An 18,630-nucleotide genomic window follows, 5' to 3' on the forward strand; every position below is an offset into this window, starting at 1 on the left:
ATTCAAAAAGCCAGTACTTCCTTTCAATTATTTTAATTATTCTATGGTAAGCAGCCTCAACACTAAGAATTAATACAAAACAAAAGTAAAAAGAAAAGTGGTTGGGAATGACTTGGAATGACTCGTAAAAACAATTAGTGACAATTTGGAAAAGAAAGAGATTCAAAATAAGAGCTCAAAAGATGTGTCTATATAGAGAAGTATTTTCCTCAAAGGCTTTTTAAAATGTAGTTGTTTTTTATTTCAACGGTTTTTTTAAACACTAAGATTGCACCAAGAAACAAAACCCCACATGCATTAAACTGGAACCACGAAATTCATGACAAATAGTACTGAGATCAGCAGCAATAATTCCACCAGATTTAAAGTTAAAAGAAAAAACTTCCTTTCCTCTTCCATTATCAACAAAAACCAAATTATATGCTCACGCTATTGTTTGGAATATCTAAGCAAAAAAAAAAACCATGTCCTTTGTGATATTTTATAAATAGGGTGATGAGAAAACCCTTTCATGTTGAAAATCACCAAACTGAAATTAAAGTTTAGAAATTCTTAGAAGCATCCTCATTAAAATGAAAGAAAAAATAATGAAAAATAAAATTATTTAATTAAATTTATTAGAAACATTAAGTCCAATAACATCTTTCACATTTGCACATTTAAACTACAATTTACAAGTTCCATACATACTCCTTATTCTCATTAATTTTGGTAATGACCCTGTGACATCAATAATTACCCTCTATTTAAGCAAAAACTAAACTAATATTCTTGACTTCCCTAGCTAATATGACTACAGAGCGGTAAGGCAAATTAAGGACATAGTTTTTCAGATTCCTAATCTGACAGTCTTCTATCACACCACACAGATGACCAAAGTCTTTCCACTGGTGTCATAAGCAAAAATAAAAATAATAATGATGATTTTCAGATTTCCTAGAACAGAAATTTTAAAAAGAAAATCATAAATTAAATTAATTAATTAAAAAATTAATTTAATTAATTAATTTTAAAAATTAACCTTCATTTCATGTCTACTATATGTGAAGCGTACAGGTACTCACAGACCATAAAATCTTCATACTAATCCTGTAAAGCAGGTGTCTCCCAAATTAGACAAGAAAACTGGAACTCAGAGGGGGCAAGTATCTGCCCGTTTTCACACAGCAAATAAGGAGGACTTAAATTCAGGTATTCTTGACTTCATAGTTTATACTTTTAACCAATAAACAATACTGCCTCTTGGATAATTCTATTTTCCAATGACCAAAAAAGACAGTATATTATGTTACATATCAACCATAGCATAGCTTAATTCTGCAGATCAATTTAAATAGTAGAAACAGTAAGAATGCAAAACTAGAAAGTTACATTAAAATCAGGTTGAGATAAAGGCAGGCTGGAGGGATTCGTTGAGGTCAAAGACACCGCTTCTAAAACCTGCCCTCTCCCCAGGCCCTGACCCGCAGGAATGAATAGTGAGAAGACAGTCCCCTCAGCACTTGCAGAAAGTGGGAGATGTACACACACACATACACACACACACACACACACACACAAAAACAGAAAAACAAGACTTGCCTACCCTGCATCATTATTTTACATTTGTACCAAAGACAACCTCTCCCTCCCATGCATAATTATTCAGACCTGAAAACTCATATGATATAAAATACAAAAACTGTGTCCATTATTCGATACTCAGAAATATTTCAATCCTACCTCCTTCTCATGCATTCGAGAGAAGAGATGATCATCGTGGAAACTGCTGGATTTTCTCAGACTGAATTTGGGAGTCATCTGTTGAATGAGTAAGAGTTATTCAATACTTTTTTGGCCTGCCTTATCATTAACCAAAAAGGAAACTCTAAATTGCCTGAAGTTCACACCAAAATAATACTGACATAGGAGAAAAAAGTGATTTATTAACTCGCAAGTCATAGGATTCATAAGACTATTATGCTTCATAATGTAGACTTTTGTTCTTTTCCGTAAATGACCTAACAATTACTTTATTTAAAAGTACCTGTCCATAAGGGGGCGCCTAGGTGGCTCAGTGGGTTGAGCACCTGACTTGATTTCAGCCCAGGTTCATGATCTCAGGGTCCTGGGGCTCCATGCTCAGTGTGGAGTCTGCTTGGGATTCTCTCTCCCTCTGCCCCTCCCCACACTTGTGCATGCACTCTCTTTCTTACTCACTCTCCTTCAATGAATAAATAAAGTCTTAAAAAAAAAATCTGTCCATAGAAAAAGTCCAGTGACATTCCCACCTACCAGAGAAACTGGGATTGGCTTCTGTCTCAGGTATCGAGGATTTTCTATCTGAAAATTTGAGATAGAAATTAATAATTGTGTTAATTATTAATTATATTTTTGAGTTTTAATTTTTGCATTTTAATTATTATTTGATAACATATAGAATTAAGCTGCTATACAAAAATGTTTTCTATGTATCTTAATATTTAGTTTGTGTTTTAGGATGGGTATTGTATGATATGCTTTTAGTAGCCCACTAACAAATAAAAATAAAACATAAACTCCTTTACAGACAGAAATGCACCTTCATGACCCTCTTACAGCCTAACTGCCCAGCTTCGTTTCCACTACTCCTCCCGACACGTTTTATACCCCCAGGACCCTGGCTGACTTACATTACTGAAATACGGTGGTCTTCCTGTGCCTCTCTACCTCTAGGCACCACTCTGTGCCCCTCTAACCCCTACCTAATCAGCTTTCAGGTCTCAATTTCATTACTCATTACTCATTACTATACAGCCAGGCAGGTTCAGAGCATGAATCCTGACATTCACCTCAAGAATAATTACCAGAGTAGATAATTCCTTTGGGACTCCTCCTGTATCTGCCTTTCAGGCTCATGTACCCCCTCAGTATACCCTGTATTCCACGGACACTAAATGACTCGCCTTACCTTGAAAAGCACTACCTTCTCTCCCAAATCTGAGTCTTTGCAACCTATGAACTCATTCTCCCAACTTCATCCTGTGGTTCACTTACTCAAGACTCTTCCCCAAGAAATTTAATTAAGTTCCTCCTACTCAGATAGTACCCTTCTTTAATTGAACATCTGTCTTCTGTAAAAGAGTATAAACTCAGAAAACAGACTATGACTGTCACAACCCATCTATCCCTAGCATCCACTAAAGGTCCTGGCAGGTGATGGGTGCCCAATAAATATTCATTAAGAAGAAAGAATGGAAGGAGGATAAAAGGGAGGAAGGGAGGAAGGAGCACAATGTACCTGATCCCACCCTTAACCAAGCTCCTAAAGTATCCTATGTGTCTCTCACAGCACATTCTAAGTGTTTATCAGTATGTCTCCATGTCTGTCTTTATGCACAACAAGTGCAAGGATAATGATGTCTCAGTTTTGTATTCCTGGTAACTAGCACAATACCTAATCTGTAGTAGCCTTTCAAGGAAGTATTTATTGAATGAATATACTGTATGATACACTAGAAACACTGATTATTACCCCAACTATTTCGTTCACAAGTGAAGTAATAATTAAAAATCATTATCCAAGGGATGCCTGGGTGGCTCAGTCAGTTAAGCATCTGCATTCAGCTCAGGTCATGATCCCAGGGTCCTAGGATGGAGTCCCGCATCAGGCTCCCTGCTCAGCGGGGAGCCTGCTTCTCCCTCTGCTGGCTGCCTCCCCGGCTTGTGCTTTCTTTCTCTCTCTCTCCGACAAATAAATAAATAAGATCTTTTAAAAAAATCATTAACACGGAATTCTAATCTCTTGACATCTTAAAGTTACAATTTACAACACAGATAATCTCCAAATGTACAAGAACATAAATACAACACTAACCATGACTTCAAGCCAGAACGGTGTTTACCCTGAAGTACACCACTGGCATCAAATGACAAATTTTGTCAAACATATATTATCAGAATCTCCTCCTCCAAAATCTGTGTTTTCAAAAAGCTCCTCAAATGACTTATTATAGGTTTATAGTCATAGAAATAAACAACCCACACCCAAGTTCATAATAAAGATAAGGAAGAGCATGGTCCAATTAATCGAAGAATACAGCAGCAATGAAATTAAAAATAGAACTGATTATTCATGTTTAAAAAACAAAAAAAAAAAAACCTCTATAGCATCAGATAAGATCTGAAGAGTAACTGTATTTTAGCATCTAGATAAGGATTAATTTACAAAACAATTTTCTTTTGCCTGAAGACTGATTCCTATAAAGTAATGGCAACTGTCTGAATTTAAATTTCTCTCCCCATCTTCCAGAAACCCATACAGATCAACAAAGAAAGCACATAAAAAACCCATCACCGATGTCTACAACGTAACAAGAAGAGATTACTAAAACCCTCGATTTGAATGTAAGTGACCAAAGAAAGATCACAGATCAGCAGAATTAGATCCTGAGCCAAGCCAGAGTGACAGCATGGAATAAAAAGGGAAGTGCCTCAGGGTCCTAGTGGTGTTGGAATATAAATGTCATCAAACATTGACCTGTAAAAGGAGAGTGGTCTACCTTTCGTGGGTTGCACCAAAAAACCTGACGGATCAGAGTGCTGGAGCCAGAAGAATCAAAAGAAGGCTGTTAAAAAGTGTAAAGAACCAGAGAAGGTTCTTAGGAAGGAACCACTTATGCAATAGAGAGAGGCCCCTTGGAAGGAAGTTTGTCCATGATGGAGAGAAAGAAGAAAGGAACTAAAGAAAAAGAACCCTGGAGAAACAAGACAGAAGCAAAGAAGCAGAGGATGACGGGTCAAAATGACAACCACAAGAGGCAGAACTTATTAAAGAAAGTGAACTTCAGTGGAGCCGGAGAAGAAGGCCTTCCTAAACCAAGAAATAAAGTAAGTTACCCAAGCCATCCATCCCATACAGCCATTGGCTACCTCTTGTTCAAAAACACCTAACATCAGTAATCGTGAACAACAAAAAGAATCCAACATCCATAAAAACTTCCTATAAAAAACAGAAAATCAAAATCAAAACCTGTCAGTAGTAGGAATTACTTTTTTTCAAAGCCATGAAATAGAAGAAAACAGTAATATGGGCCCCCTTTGGCCTCCCCTGTGTCAGGACTTTGATTCATTAGGGTTTTTTATGCAACCCACTTGACATAGACCACTTTCCTGCAGGTCAATGTTTGACGATGTTTCTGTTCCACCACCAAGACAATATGTATTCAAGTATAACTTCTAAATAATCTCAGGAAGTTCGTAAAGAACACTACAAATAAAGACAGAAAACAGAAAGACATTAAACAGGAGCTGACCAAGTAAGAGCTTAGCGAAGTTGTGAGATGCCAAACTGATACATAAAAGTCAGCTGTATTTCTGTAAATTAGCAAAAGTCACTTAGGAAAAGAAAATAATTTTATAGAGATATCATTTGTAATCACAAAACATATAATTCCTAAAAGCAAATCTAAGAAAATACACATAAGCCCTTTGTGCAGAAAATAATTCAAAAAAAAAAAAGAAAAAGAAAATAATTCAGATTTTTTAAAAAATATTAATAATGAAATAAATAGTGAAACCATGTTTTTGGACAGTCTCAATATTATAAAAATGACATTATCCTTAGCTTGATCTAGTGACTTAATTTATCCAAACCAAAATCTCAATAGGGCTTTGGTAAAACTTAATAAGCTCTTTATAAAATGTATATAAATAAATAGACAAGAATAGCCAAGACATGCCTGAAGAAAACAATCAAGGTGGAGTGATTTACTAAGATATAATAAAACTACAGTAATGAAGATTAGTCAATGGAATCAACTAGAGAGTACTGGAAATTCAAATAAATATGAGAACATGACTCATGAAAAATCTAGCTTTGTGAATTATTGAGAAAATAAAGCTGTGTTCAATAGGTGGAAAAGAGTGAGATCTGATGCCTTCTTGTACCACATATGATAAATTTCCAATGGATTAAATACTTATAATTAGGGATGCCTGGGTGACTTGGTCAGTTAAGTGTCTGCCTTCAGCTCAGGACATGATCCCAGGGTCCTGGGATCGAGTCCCACATCAGGCTCCTTGCTCAGTGGGGAGCCTGCCTCTCTCTCCCTCTGCCTGCTGTTTCCTCTGCTTGTGCTCTCTCTCTCTGACAAACAAATAAAATCTTTAAAAAAAAATACTTATAATTAAAAGCAGAACCTTAAAACCTTTCAGAAGACAACTTCAAAGAATGACTTGAGGTGCCTGAGTGGCTCATTCGGTTAAGAGTCCAACTCCTGATTTCAACTGAGATCATGGTCTCAGGCTTATGAGATCAAGCCCCTTGTGGAGTTCCATGCTGGACATGAAGCCTGCTTAAGATTCTCTCTCCCTCTCCCTGAATTTATAGCCTCAAAGTAGAAAAGATTTCTTAAGCAAGAACCAAAACAAAATAAAACAAAATGCATAAACAAAAAGGAAATTAAAATATTTGACTGAGTAAGAACTTCTCTCCAAAAAAGATATCATGAATAACATGAAAAGATAAGCCATAAACTGGGAGATGTTTGCACAAATGATCAGTCTCCAAAATGTGTAAAGAAGGTCTTTAAAATTTAATAAAAGAAATAACAATACAATTTTTTTTAATGTGAAAAACATGAGACACATTTTACTGACAAAGAAATCTGAATGACTAATACACGTAGAAATATATGTGCAATCTTTTCAGAAATACGTAAATGTAAAGTAATTCCAGAGCGAGATGGCATTTTATAGCCCCCAGATTGGTACACATTAAAAATTTGACAATAAAAGTGTTCCAGATGGTGCACCACTGGTGGGTATATGAATTAATACATTCATTTTGGGAAGCATTTATTAAGTAGAGATAATAATAAAACCCACTTAAATACCATACCAGAGAAAGAGGCACATTCTTTAGTAAATAACACTGTACTATATATACACAGCTTTTTGAAAAATAGAGGCAGCAAATTTCCAGCAGGCAGCAAGTACACTCAATAAATATTTATTGTCTGAAGGTATATAAATGAAAAGTAAGTAACCATTCTCTATTTTTGGAATGGAGAAAACCAGCCAAGAAAGTAAGTTCTTTAAAAACACACCCAAACCTGCAAATACATAAAACCCTAATTCATGAAGCAGAATTAAATAGAAGGGGAAAAATAAAGGAAGGGGGAAACGGAATTCTCAAAGATGCTCGAGCTCTAATTAAGCTTAAAATTTAAAACCAAAAGCCAAGAAAACCATCTGTGACTTATTTTGACACAGCTCCACATTTACAAGCAGAGTACAAAATATTGGTTTAGCTAATTACAATGTAGCCTTTCCACTATGCAGAAGTGACTCCTGTTTCATCCTCTGCATCTTTAAAAGCCATTAAATACACAAGTTAAAGACTCATTCTGCTATCATAAATTTTCTTTCTCGAGTTGACCAAAAAAAAAAAAAAGAAAATGAAAAAGTCTATTATAATATTTAAGAGCAACAATGAAAACTGTAAACAACTATAAATCTTCTTTCTGCTGTTGTTCATTTACAGTACACTGAGTTTGTCTCATAAGCACTTTCAATATGTAATGGGAATTATCCATAGTAAAGCATGTTCTTGTGTCTTCTTGGGGGAAATAAGCAATCTATTTTCTGATTTTTATAACAGCAGCCAGATGTGCTTTGAAGTTAAATGTTCCCACTTTGTAATCCACGAGCAAATGGACTTGAAGCAATCTATGAACAGTCTTAACATTGACTTTTTTCATGCTCTTTTGGAAAATTTCTTGTTCTCTCATAATACCTCAAGAAAGAAGACCACAATAAAGAATGTCCAAAATGGAAGATAAAAAGGATTTATGTAAAACATTAAAGTCTAACAAAATATTATACAGAAAACAAAGCCAAAAAAATTAAGTTCCAATAGCAAGAATGACTCACATGACCAAACACTTCTTGTTTAAAGAGCAAAGAGAAACACAATAATAAAATACATAATAGTTTAAACTAGACACAAATTCAGATACCTGAATGCTTTCTAATGAAAACTGGCTTTTGACATTTTATTTTGGTTAGTGTTTTAGTCAAACTGGTTACAAAGGGTTCTGTCAGATTATTTCTTTGGATTATTCAGGATTTTGGTCAAACTGATCAAATATCCCTTATAGACTAATGTTGACCAATTAGAGAGGGTCTATGATTCCACAAAAACAGAAAGACATTTTATCTAATATTTTAGCTGCCTTATAGGAAAGGGCATTATCAAGCAATATATTACTAGCACCACAACTAAAATAAATGTTTTTAAGTCACAGCATCAGTCAGAACTGCCAAAATTCTCCCGATAGCGTAAAATAAATGCAGTTCTCAATGTCAAACCAATTATGCTCCAAAATAATATTTCTTTTTTTTTTAAGATTTTATTTATTTATTTGACAGACCGAGATCACAAGTAGGCAGAGAGGCAGGCAGGGGGCGGGGGGAGGGGTGGGGGAAGCAGGTCTCCCGCTGAGCAGAGAGCCCGATGCAGGGCTCGATCCCAGGACCCTGAGATCACGACCTGAGCCCAAGGCAGAGGCTTAACCCACTGAGCCACCCAGGTGCTCCCAAAATAATGTTTCTTAAGTCAACATTTTAGAACTTGAAAAACGCTTTTCCTCAGAAATAATACTACAAATGGAAGTTCAGTCATTGGTTTACTCACATTTCAACAAACATATTGAGCACAAATTAAATACAGATATGTAACGGCACAGTCCCTTGGCACAAGGAAAAGCAAATAAGCCAAAGGAACAGAATGGAAACAGACAAGTACTATCACGTGATTTATGAGACAAATAAAACTGTGGTACAACAGGAATAGTCTTCTCAATAAATGTGAGTGTCACCTGGAGATAGATTTTATATATATATGTGACAAAAATAAATCTTAACACTCTATCTTTTTTTTTAATTTTTAATTTTATTTTATAAACATATAATATATTTTTATCCCCAGGCGTACAGGTCTGTGAATCGCCAGGTTTACACACTTCACAGCACTCACCATAGCACATACCCTCCCCAATGCCATAACCCCACCCCCCTCCAAACACCTCCCCCTAGCAACCCTCAGTTTGTTTTGTGAGATTAAGAGTCACTTATGGTTTGTCTCTCTCTCAATCCCTTCTTGTTTCATTAACACTCTATCTTATATACCGAAATCACCTGCAGATGATATGTAATCTAAACAGAAAAAGTGAGGGACCTGCATGGCTCAGTCGGTTAAGCGTCTATCTTCAGTTCAGGTCATGATCTCAGGGTCCTGGGCTAAGCCCCACACTGGGCTCCCTGCGGAAAGGGAGCCTGCTTTTCCCTCTCCTCCCTGCTCGTTCTCTATCTCTATCTCTCTCAAATAAATAAAAACTTTAAAAAATAAACAAATACAACATGATAAAGTAAAACAACGGGGCTGCTAGAAGACAACATAGAATAATATCTTCAGGACCTTAAGATGGTCAAAGATCTTAAATAGAACACAAAACAATACTAATCACATAGTGAAAAGATAAGAAAATGAACTGCATTAAAATGTCCATTTTCTGTTCATCGAAGATGCCAGTAAGAGATTGAAGGAAAGCAATAAAGTAAGAGAAAATATTTATAATACTCCAAAAGGACTCTTACCCAAAACAGATACAAAACTGTGACATATCAGTATGAAAAAAGCAAACAACCCAACAGGAAACCTGGCCAAGGCACAAGTAGGCACTTCACCCTGCGAGAGGCCATCTAAACTGTCAACAACTTCTGAAAGGTCACCTAACTGTATTAGTCACCAGGAAAATACATACAAAAACCACACAAAGCAATGTCACCAACCACTCTTAAGAATAGCTAAATTTTTTTAAGTAAAAAAAAAAAAAAAATTCACTGACAATCCCAAGGATTGGGCAGTCACCTCAGAAAACAGTCAGGCAGTATTCTGTACCAAACAAACAGCTCTCTGCTACACAACAAATTACCCCAAAACTTCACAGCTTCAAACTACACCCATTTATTGAGCTCACAGTTCTGTGGGTTAGCAAGCTGGGCAACTCATCTGTTGGAACCACTCATCTCAACTTACTCTTTTGTCTTCCTCTTCCTCTTTTGTTTACTAGACCAGCGTGACAGCTGCCCAGGTGCCTAGTTAGGACAGTTCCCAACAGGCCCCAGGGAGGAAGGCTCCAGTGGGCAGACCAGCCAGGCTTCCGACGGGAGAGTAAAGGCATATTCCTACCTGCTAACTGTTTACAGGCACCCCTAGCCCTTGATGGGCAGGTTCACTCCTCCCAGATGGCCCCTAGCCTCCAGGTGGGTCTGCCTGCCTCGAGGGTGCTGTCCACCCTCTGGATCTACCTGTGGGATCTGGGGACACTCACTCCTGCTGACCTTGCCCAACTCCCACTGCCTATCTTGAGAACTAGCCCTGCACTAATCCCACACTCCTCCCAGATCCTGCTCTGGGGCTACGACGCAGAGTCCTCACTCTTCCTTTGCTTCTGGTAGGAGTGAGACTTTGCGATCAGCATGTGGACCCACAGTGGGAGTGGGCAGGTGACTAGTAACCAGGATGGAAGGCCCTGGGAAGTCCTCCTCCCAGCCCCCGGCCAGGGCTTCAGAAAAAGAAAAAAGAAAAAGGAAAAAAATGTACGTAAAGATAGTAAAGCATGAAATACACATAAATTATATTGGCAGAGTAAGAAAGCTTCCCCAAAACTAAAGGTTAAAATGCTCAGAGAGGAAGGAAAAAAAAAAAGGAAGAAAATTTAATTGCTAGGTTTAATAAGTAAAGCTCTACTTAGAATTATGTATTCATAAAAAAAAAAAAAAAAGAAATACTGACACACTCCTGGAGAAAGAAAGAATATATTTGACGGAAAAAATGTATGTTTAACAAAATCTAGAAAATTATTCTGGAACATCAAATGCAACAGAACGAAGGTGTATGAAAGTCATGCCAGCAATATAAAAAATGCACCCTTAATGCGGAGCACTAAAATTAACTACTATTAACCAATCATTCACAGGAAGAAAAAAAGTCCATCACACATTCTCACACAAAACTAAAATCAAAGCAAAATCTAACCTTTTGAATACACTGGATTCTTAAATTATTCTACTGTGATCAAAAGATATAGTTCAGCCTGATTAATGTATAGATGTTATAAATATGTAAAAATGCAAGACTTTCATATTTTACACTGTTAGTGAACTCTTTGAACAATAAAAGTGTGAAACAAAACCCAGGCAGACCTAGTTTTAAGGTATTACCTCAAAATATTTTACATCTTTTGTTTTAATTTTATTATATAAATGAAAAATTTAATCCTCTGAACAGTTAAATAATTGGACAAAGTACTGTGTGTGCTAAGAAACGTGCATCAGAAGTTTCGAATAGCTAAGGGCAAAGGCAAGTTTAAAAGGATAGACCAGAATTTAACTTTCCACTTTGATACTGCTTTCTGGCAAATATCAAAACAATTGTCTTTCTGGGGGTTTTCCTGTGCTCTTCTCCCACAATGGTAACTTAGGCCTTCCCTCCAGTGGCTGCTTCCCCTCCACCTTCAAACATAACAGTGTGTTTCTTTTAACTTACTATTCCCCTCTTGTTATTAATTCTCTCTCTTCTCTTTCACTAACATGCTCCCAAAATGGCTAGGAGATTCATGTTGCTTTAAATTCTGATCCATTCCCTACCTTCTAATCATGCCCCTTATCGGAGTCAGCTGTCTCTATTCTGCCCCCTGAAGACCAGCTGTCCAGCCTCTGGGTGCAGCCACCACCTCCAGCAGTACGACTACGAAGTAGGATTCCAGCCCTCGAGTCTCATGAACCTCCAAACCTTGACCTCCCCAATGTGTCCGACCATCTCTTCAAACTCCACCCGTCTAAAAGGAAACTTGTAACTCTTCAAATGATTTCCCCCACCTGACAGTTAACTGAGCCAATGTTCCCATTTCCTAGAAGCAAACCTTTAGGTGCCCTTCCGGTCAGCTCACCAATCAGTCACTAGCATCCTTTACTCTCTTTGAAATGTCTTTTCTTTCAACACTCTCCATCTTCACAGAAATCACACTAACGTGCAGCTTACCACAAACACTGAAAAGACGACTGGCTCCCTTTCTCCAATTCCTACTCGCATCCACCATAACCTTCAAAATGCCACCAAGTCAATTTTCCCAAAGCACTGCTTTCATTAAAGACCATTATTAGAAGGAAGGGTTTTAGATTTTTTAAAATAACTATCACCACTGTCAGTGAAGAGGTTAAAAAAAAAAAAAAAAGAAAAGAAAAAAAGACAATCCCACATACTGTTGGTTGGAGAATAAACTGGTATATGCCTTCTGGGGGCAATGTACCAGGAAGGGATATAACCTGAGAAAGCAACCAAATATGTACACAAAGATTTTTTTTTTTTTAAATATTTTATTTATTTATTTGACAGAAAGAGATCACAAGTAGGCAAAGAGGCAGGCAGAGAGAGAGGAGGAAGCAGGCTCTCTGCAGAGCAGAGAGCCCAGTGCGGGGCTCGATCCCAGGACCCTGGGATCATCACCTGAGCCGAAGGCAGAGGCTTTAACCCACTGAGCCACCCAGGAGCCCCTGTACACAAAGATTCTTAATGAGTGTTACTTACATTAGCCATAAACTGGGAGCAACCAAAATGTCCAAAAATAGCAGAATGCTTAAATAAGTTATGGAATACCCATCCAAAAGAAAAATTAGTGCTATGGTTAATATTCATATTTATAGAACTATTATAAACTTAGAGCAAATTTAAACAGTGCAAAATGATATTTGTAATATGACCCCAATTTTATTTTAATTTTATAAATATACACAGGAAAAAAAGGAGGGGAGAAAATATATAGCAAAAGGCTAAACCATCTCTCAGTGTTAAGATTTTCAAACATAATTTATTTCTCTGATTTTCTATATTTTTCAAATTTTCAAATTACAAATTATTTTATTAATAACAAAATGCAGGGCGACCAGGTGGCTCAGTGGGTTAAAGCCTCTGCCTTCGGCTCAGGTCATGATCTCGGGGTCCTGGGATCGAGCCCTGCCTCGGGCTCTCTGCTCAGCGGGAGCCTGCTTCCCCCTCTCTCTCTCTGCCTGCCTTGTGATCTCTGTCTGTCAAATAAATAAATAAAATCTTCGGAAAAAAAATGCTATAAAAATTGTTCTAACCCTCTTTTCATTTCCTCAAAGCTTTTAAATGGCATCAGGCAAAGTGGACCATGGAAGGAAAAAATAAACCTCCAGGGCTCACTATTGCCTAAAATGTAAAAGCTAAACCACTCACTTTAGCATTCAAAGCTCCAATACAATCCACCCGATTAACGTTGCCCCTCACCCACTACATAAGTCCCAAAGATCCAGTCATGACAGCTGACTTACACCACCCACATTTCTTCAGGCCTCTCTCTTCCTAGCTCTGCACCTCCACACCTGTCTAGAAACATCCAGGCCCTTCTCGGTCTTTGCACCGAAAACAGCTGCCCACGATGGCAGCTCATCCAGGATATCTCCCAATTTTTTTTAACCGTAATGACCTTGCTTCTCCAAGTCCTCCCTCCCCTTCCCTCCACTTTAGTATTCTACTTTCTAACTCATTTTGATATTTTACCATACACTATCTTCAATTATTATGTAATAGGTATGCGTGTCTCTCCTATTTAACCAATAAGAAAATCAGCTTGTTGAGGGCAGGGACTGCTTTATGCTTCTTTGGAACGTTCTTTCTCTTTCCCATACTCAAAGTCCTTCTCCCACAGTACTACTGCAGTACTGAGGCTGACATCCAATAATAGTCACTAAACAGAATCAGTTCAGATGTTTTCCAAATATAATACAATTCTCCTACATTGATATACATACATAAAGTACTTTTTTTTACCCCAAGATTCCAACTATTAAGGCGAGCTTCGATGTCGCTGTCATCCAAAGAAACAGCAGATTTTTTGGAATGAGCTTCCTGAAAGACAAAAGACAAAAGAGAAGAAGCAGGGGAAGGAAAGAGGGAAGGAAGAAATAGCAGAGAAAAGGAAGGAAGAAGAGAGGGATAGTGAGAGGAAAGAAGGAAAGAAAAGACAGAAAACAGGACAAAATATATGTCATTCAGAGTAATCAGAGTTTTGTGTGCTTTTCTGGTAGTGCTGCATTGCCCTCAAAGGAAAGGTTTAAGTTACAGCTGAGCTAGAGTTCTCAGTTCTAAGTAATGACTGTTTATTATAGCTGCTTAGGGCTATGAGGTGCCTTCACAATATATTCACACAGTAACTAGATTTCAAAAAAAAAAAAAAAACTCCTACACATCAAAAGAATATTTTAAAAATTAATCCAGATTCTTCTCTTTAAGTTCTTTTACAAAAAGTTTTAATTGTGGTATACCACAGTAGCTTTAAAGGGGGGTGGGGAAACACTTGAAAAGATGAATTATTTATAATCCTTAAAATTAGTTAACAGGGAAGTTTGTGTTGATGTCCAAGAAGCTCTTTGTTCTTAAATTAATTCTCATTCATACACTGAATATAAAGAGAAATAAGCTTTGGATTCACATCATGAGAATACAATTATGGTGAAATTTTACTTTTTTAAAAAATTAAAATTGCACGCTTTTCCCCTCCCATATAACTTATTATATTACACATTTATCAGAGCAGATTAAAACTGCAACCGAGCACAGCCTAAAATCTGTGCCCAGAAATGGACAATGATCTAAAAGCTCTAAAACCTTAGAAAGGTATATCTGCATAAAATAATAACGTATATATTACAGTACAGCCAAAAAATGTATTTTGAAATTAAATTTGTTGGCACACCATGTCCACACTTTTAGAAAACCTCACTACTAATAAACAAATCTATTTACCTATGATCACTTACCCTGAAATGATGAAAAAATATACTAAAATGTTCCCCATATCTTATTATCTCCAAATTTCTATTGAACAAAATGTTGATTTATTACACATACTCTATTAAAATTCATTATTGTTTCTACTGCAGGTCCCCGCTTCTTGCACGTTTTTCTTTGTAAAGAAGAACGTCTTAAGAAAAGGCACCTGCCTTGTTTATTTTGAGTAAATGTAATGGTTGATAATAAGCCCACAAATATTTAAAATACGCTGCCCTTAAAATATTTTCCAAAGTTGCAAACTATCACTGGAGAGAATGCAGTGAGTTATGTTTAGAGCAATATGTGCTGAACAGTCACGCATCACACATGATCTCCTTGTAACTCCAAGTCATGTAACCCAAGACCAGCCAGAGTTACGCAAGAAGGCCAGAGTAAGCAGGCAAAATTCTTCTCTCTAGAAAGCTAACTGGAATGCTCACTAGCACCTTGTTCAAACCAAAACTGTGATAAGCAATGAGTTGCAAAAGAGGCATTCACATTTTAGGACATAAACAGCTCAACTTCAGCAAAAATGCAGTATCCCCTACTTCGCTACAAGTTAATCTCAGTTTCTTAAATGTATGACCACTGGGTGTCAGATCATATATATGTATATATATATATATATATATATATATATATATATAAATACATATGTGTGTGTGTATACATATACACACACACACACACACACACACACATAAAGTAAAAGGGAAAAGGGAAAAAAAACAGCTAAAAAATGAAGCTTTCCAAAGTTATTCTTCGATGCACAAAAGAAACAATACACTGCTTCATGGGATGCCTCAGAACCATTACGAAAGCAGAAGGAACACTATGGAGTATACCAAACGCACCATGTTCTTTGATATTGGAGTGTTCACCAAAACCCTTACATTGTATGCAATGTTTTTAAGTAATTGTTGGAACTTTGACAAACCTGAAACTAAAAATTTGTGGAGTTATTTTAAAATAACAAACAAAAGAAAGTAGAATCTGATCTTACACAACTCTTTGGGGTAATATTTTGTCCATCTTCTCTGGAGGTTGGACTCATAGAATGGGATCGCATTTGGAGCTTCGCAGTGTATGGTTCCCTACTAACAGACCAAAACAGTAACAGTCAGAATGGGGGAAATTCAGAAGACACAGGGCATTCAAATCTAGGACTACTAATTTTTTTCTTTTGGAAATGACATGATTTTTTATATTTAACAATGATGCTTCCATAGCAAAGAAAAAAGGCATACAACGACCATTTGTAATTCTCACATTTAATTTCATTTAAGTATAAATAAAATGTCACCTAAATGCCACAGACTTGCTTATAAACAAATGCTATTTTTAAGTGGAACTATTATAAACTACATGTATTTAAATCTTTTCTTCTTCCTCCCTCTTTTCCTAAGTAGAGAACAAGAGAAAAATGAAACATATATTCTTGGAGAGGATAATTGTTTTTAAAGGTTAGTAGGTTTTATTGATTCCCGTTGTACTTCAAGATGAAGCCATTAGATACATAAAATTTAAAAATCCTCATGTACTGAAAATTTGGATTAATTTGAAACCATGTCAGAAAGTACAGATAAATCAGTCTTAAATTTAAAATACACCACATTAAATCAGGTAAAATGTTATAAGTGCAGTTAAATAGGAAAATGATTTAAGCTTCCAAATGAATTTGAACAAAAAGGCTTTTCTCCAATATAAAATGTAATTTAAAAATATCATTCTCAATATTCTGCTTTAGCCTGGAGTCTCTCATATATTTTTACTCAAGCTACTTCAATGAATGTTTCATTATTATGATTATCTATGCTCTGAACAGCTCCTTCAAGATACATAAAATGGAAATCAACCATTAAAGAATGAGGTAAAGTCACTAACTTTTAACCACAAGCCCTATCAGGATTCCCTTCACAAATACTGGTCCATACAAAGTATTCCCAAAGACAGAATAGTAGTTGAAAAAGACAAGATGACAATGAATGTGTTTTTGTTAGTAACACCAAAAGAATAACATTCCTTAGACTAGTTACTAAGTAATGTAAAATGTCTGAAAAAGCTGTTTTAAAGAAAGCTATTAATTTGTTATACCAATACCCCGGGTTATCCAAATACTTAAAAACAAATCAGAAAAATAGATAAAGTAATATTTTGAGAATAACTTCATTAACCCATGTGCTTGTGCTGATATAAACAGTTAAAACTAAGGATGTGGGAAGAGGCAACCTGATACACCATACTAAGCAGTGGCCTGTCCTTCTTTAAGAATAGATTAAACAATCATAAAAAGAGCTAACTTAAAAATTGAAAAATGCTTAAATATTAAGAGAAATTCTCATAGAAAATATTAATAAAAAAGGAGGACTGAAACATTTATCTATTTATTACACAGGGTGCATACATAAAACAACATATCCTTTAATTCACTTGTAGCTGTCCTCTGTACCAATCTACTTCTTTCCCTTCACAATAAATTTTCAAAGTAAGTTACTAGATCCATGTCCTAACCTGCCATACACTTTTCAATCAACTGCAATCTGACTTCTACTCATCCTGAAAGTGCTATAATAAGTCATCAACGATCTCCTAGCTGCTCAAGCAAATGAGCTGCTATCTGTCCTTACCCTAGTGGATCTCACTAAAACATTAGGTACAGTGTTTTAAAGATGCCACATTCAGGGGGAGGAGTCAAGATGGCGGAGAAGTAGCAGGCTGAGACTACTTCAGGTAGCGGGAGATCAGCTAGATAGCTTATCTAAAGATTGCAAACACCTACAAATCCAACGGGAGATCGAAGAGAAGAAGAACAGCAACTCTAGAAACAGAAAATCAACCACTTTCTGAAAGGTAGGACGGGCGGAGAAGTGAATCCAAAGCGACGGGAAGATAGACCGCGGGGGGAGGGGCCGGCTCCCGGCAAGCGGCGGAGCAACGGAGCACAAAATTGGGACTTTTAAAAGTCTGTTCCGCTGAGGGACATCGCTCCAGAGGCTTAACCGGGGTGAAGCCCACGCAGGGTCAGCGTGGCCTCAGGTCCCGCAGGGTCACAGAAGGATCGGGGGTGTCTGAGTGTCGCAGAGCTTACAGGTATTAGAACAGGAAAGCCGGCTACAGAGACAGAGCCGAGGAGTAAGCTCTAAGCTCGGGGTTACCTTGAACCGGTCGCAGGCTCGGTCAGCTCGGAGCGCGGCCGGAGGCAGGGTGACGGGAGTAAATCGGCGCTGTTCTCTGAGGGCGCACTGAGGAGTGGGGCCCCGGGCTCTCGGCTCCTCCGAGCCGGAGACCGGGAGGCCGCCATTTTCATTCCCGCCCTCCGGAACTCTACGGAAAGCGCTCAGGGAACAAAAGCTCCCGAAAGCAAACCCGAGCGGATTACTCAGCCCGGCCTCTGGTAAGGGCGGTGCAACTCCGCCTGGGGCAAAGACACTTGAGAATCACTACAACAGGCCCCTCCCCCAGAAGATCAACAAGAAGCCCAGCCAGGACCAGATTCACCTACCAAGGAGTGCAGTTTCAATACCAAGGAGAGCAGCGGAATTCCAAAGGAGGAGAAAGCAAAGCACGGAACTCATGGCTTTCTCCCCATGATTCTTTAGCCTTGCAGTTAATTTAATTTTTTTTCTTTTTCTTTTTTTTTCAATTTATTTTTCTTCTTCTGCTAAATTTTTTTAACTTTTACCCTTTCCTTTTTTTTTTAACGTTTTTTAACTAGTTTATCTAATATATATATATATTTTTTTTTCCTTTTT

At 37.2% G+C, this 18,630-nt stretch overlaps 1 protein-coding gene across 1 annotated transcript in view; it reads right to left on the reverse strand.

The window, feature by feature from the left end:
- Positions 1 to 18,630, reverse strand: part of LOC111158116 (centrosomal protein 112) — a 414,110-nt gene that overhangs the window by 351,970 nt on the left and 43,510 nt on the right. Inside the window, exons 4-7 of the mRNA XM_022519974.1 lie at positions 15,882 to 15,975; positions 13,877 to 13,954; positions 2,275 to 2,322; positions 1,723 to 1,800 (exon numbers count right to left, since the gene is read on the reverse strand). Coding sequence (XP_022375682.1) covers positions 1,723 to 1,800; positions 2,275 to 2,322; positions 13,877 to 13,954; positions 15,882 to 15,975 — 298 coding nt within the window. The remainder of the gene's footprint in view (positions 1 to 1,722; positions 1,801 to 2,274; positions 2,323 to 13,876; positions 13,955 to 15,881; positions 15,976 to 18,630) is intronic.

The sequence above is a fragment of the Enhydra lutris genome, unplaced genomic scaffold, assembly GCF_002288905.1.
Source record: "Enhydra lutris kenyoni isolate GAN:26980312 unplaced genomic scaffold, ASM228890v2 scaffoldscaffold57, whole genome shotgun sequence".
Lineage (NCBI taxonomy): Eukaryota > Metazoa > Chordata > Mammalia > Carnivora > Mustelidae > Enhydra > Enhydra lutris.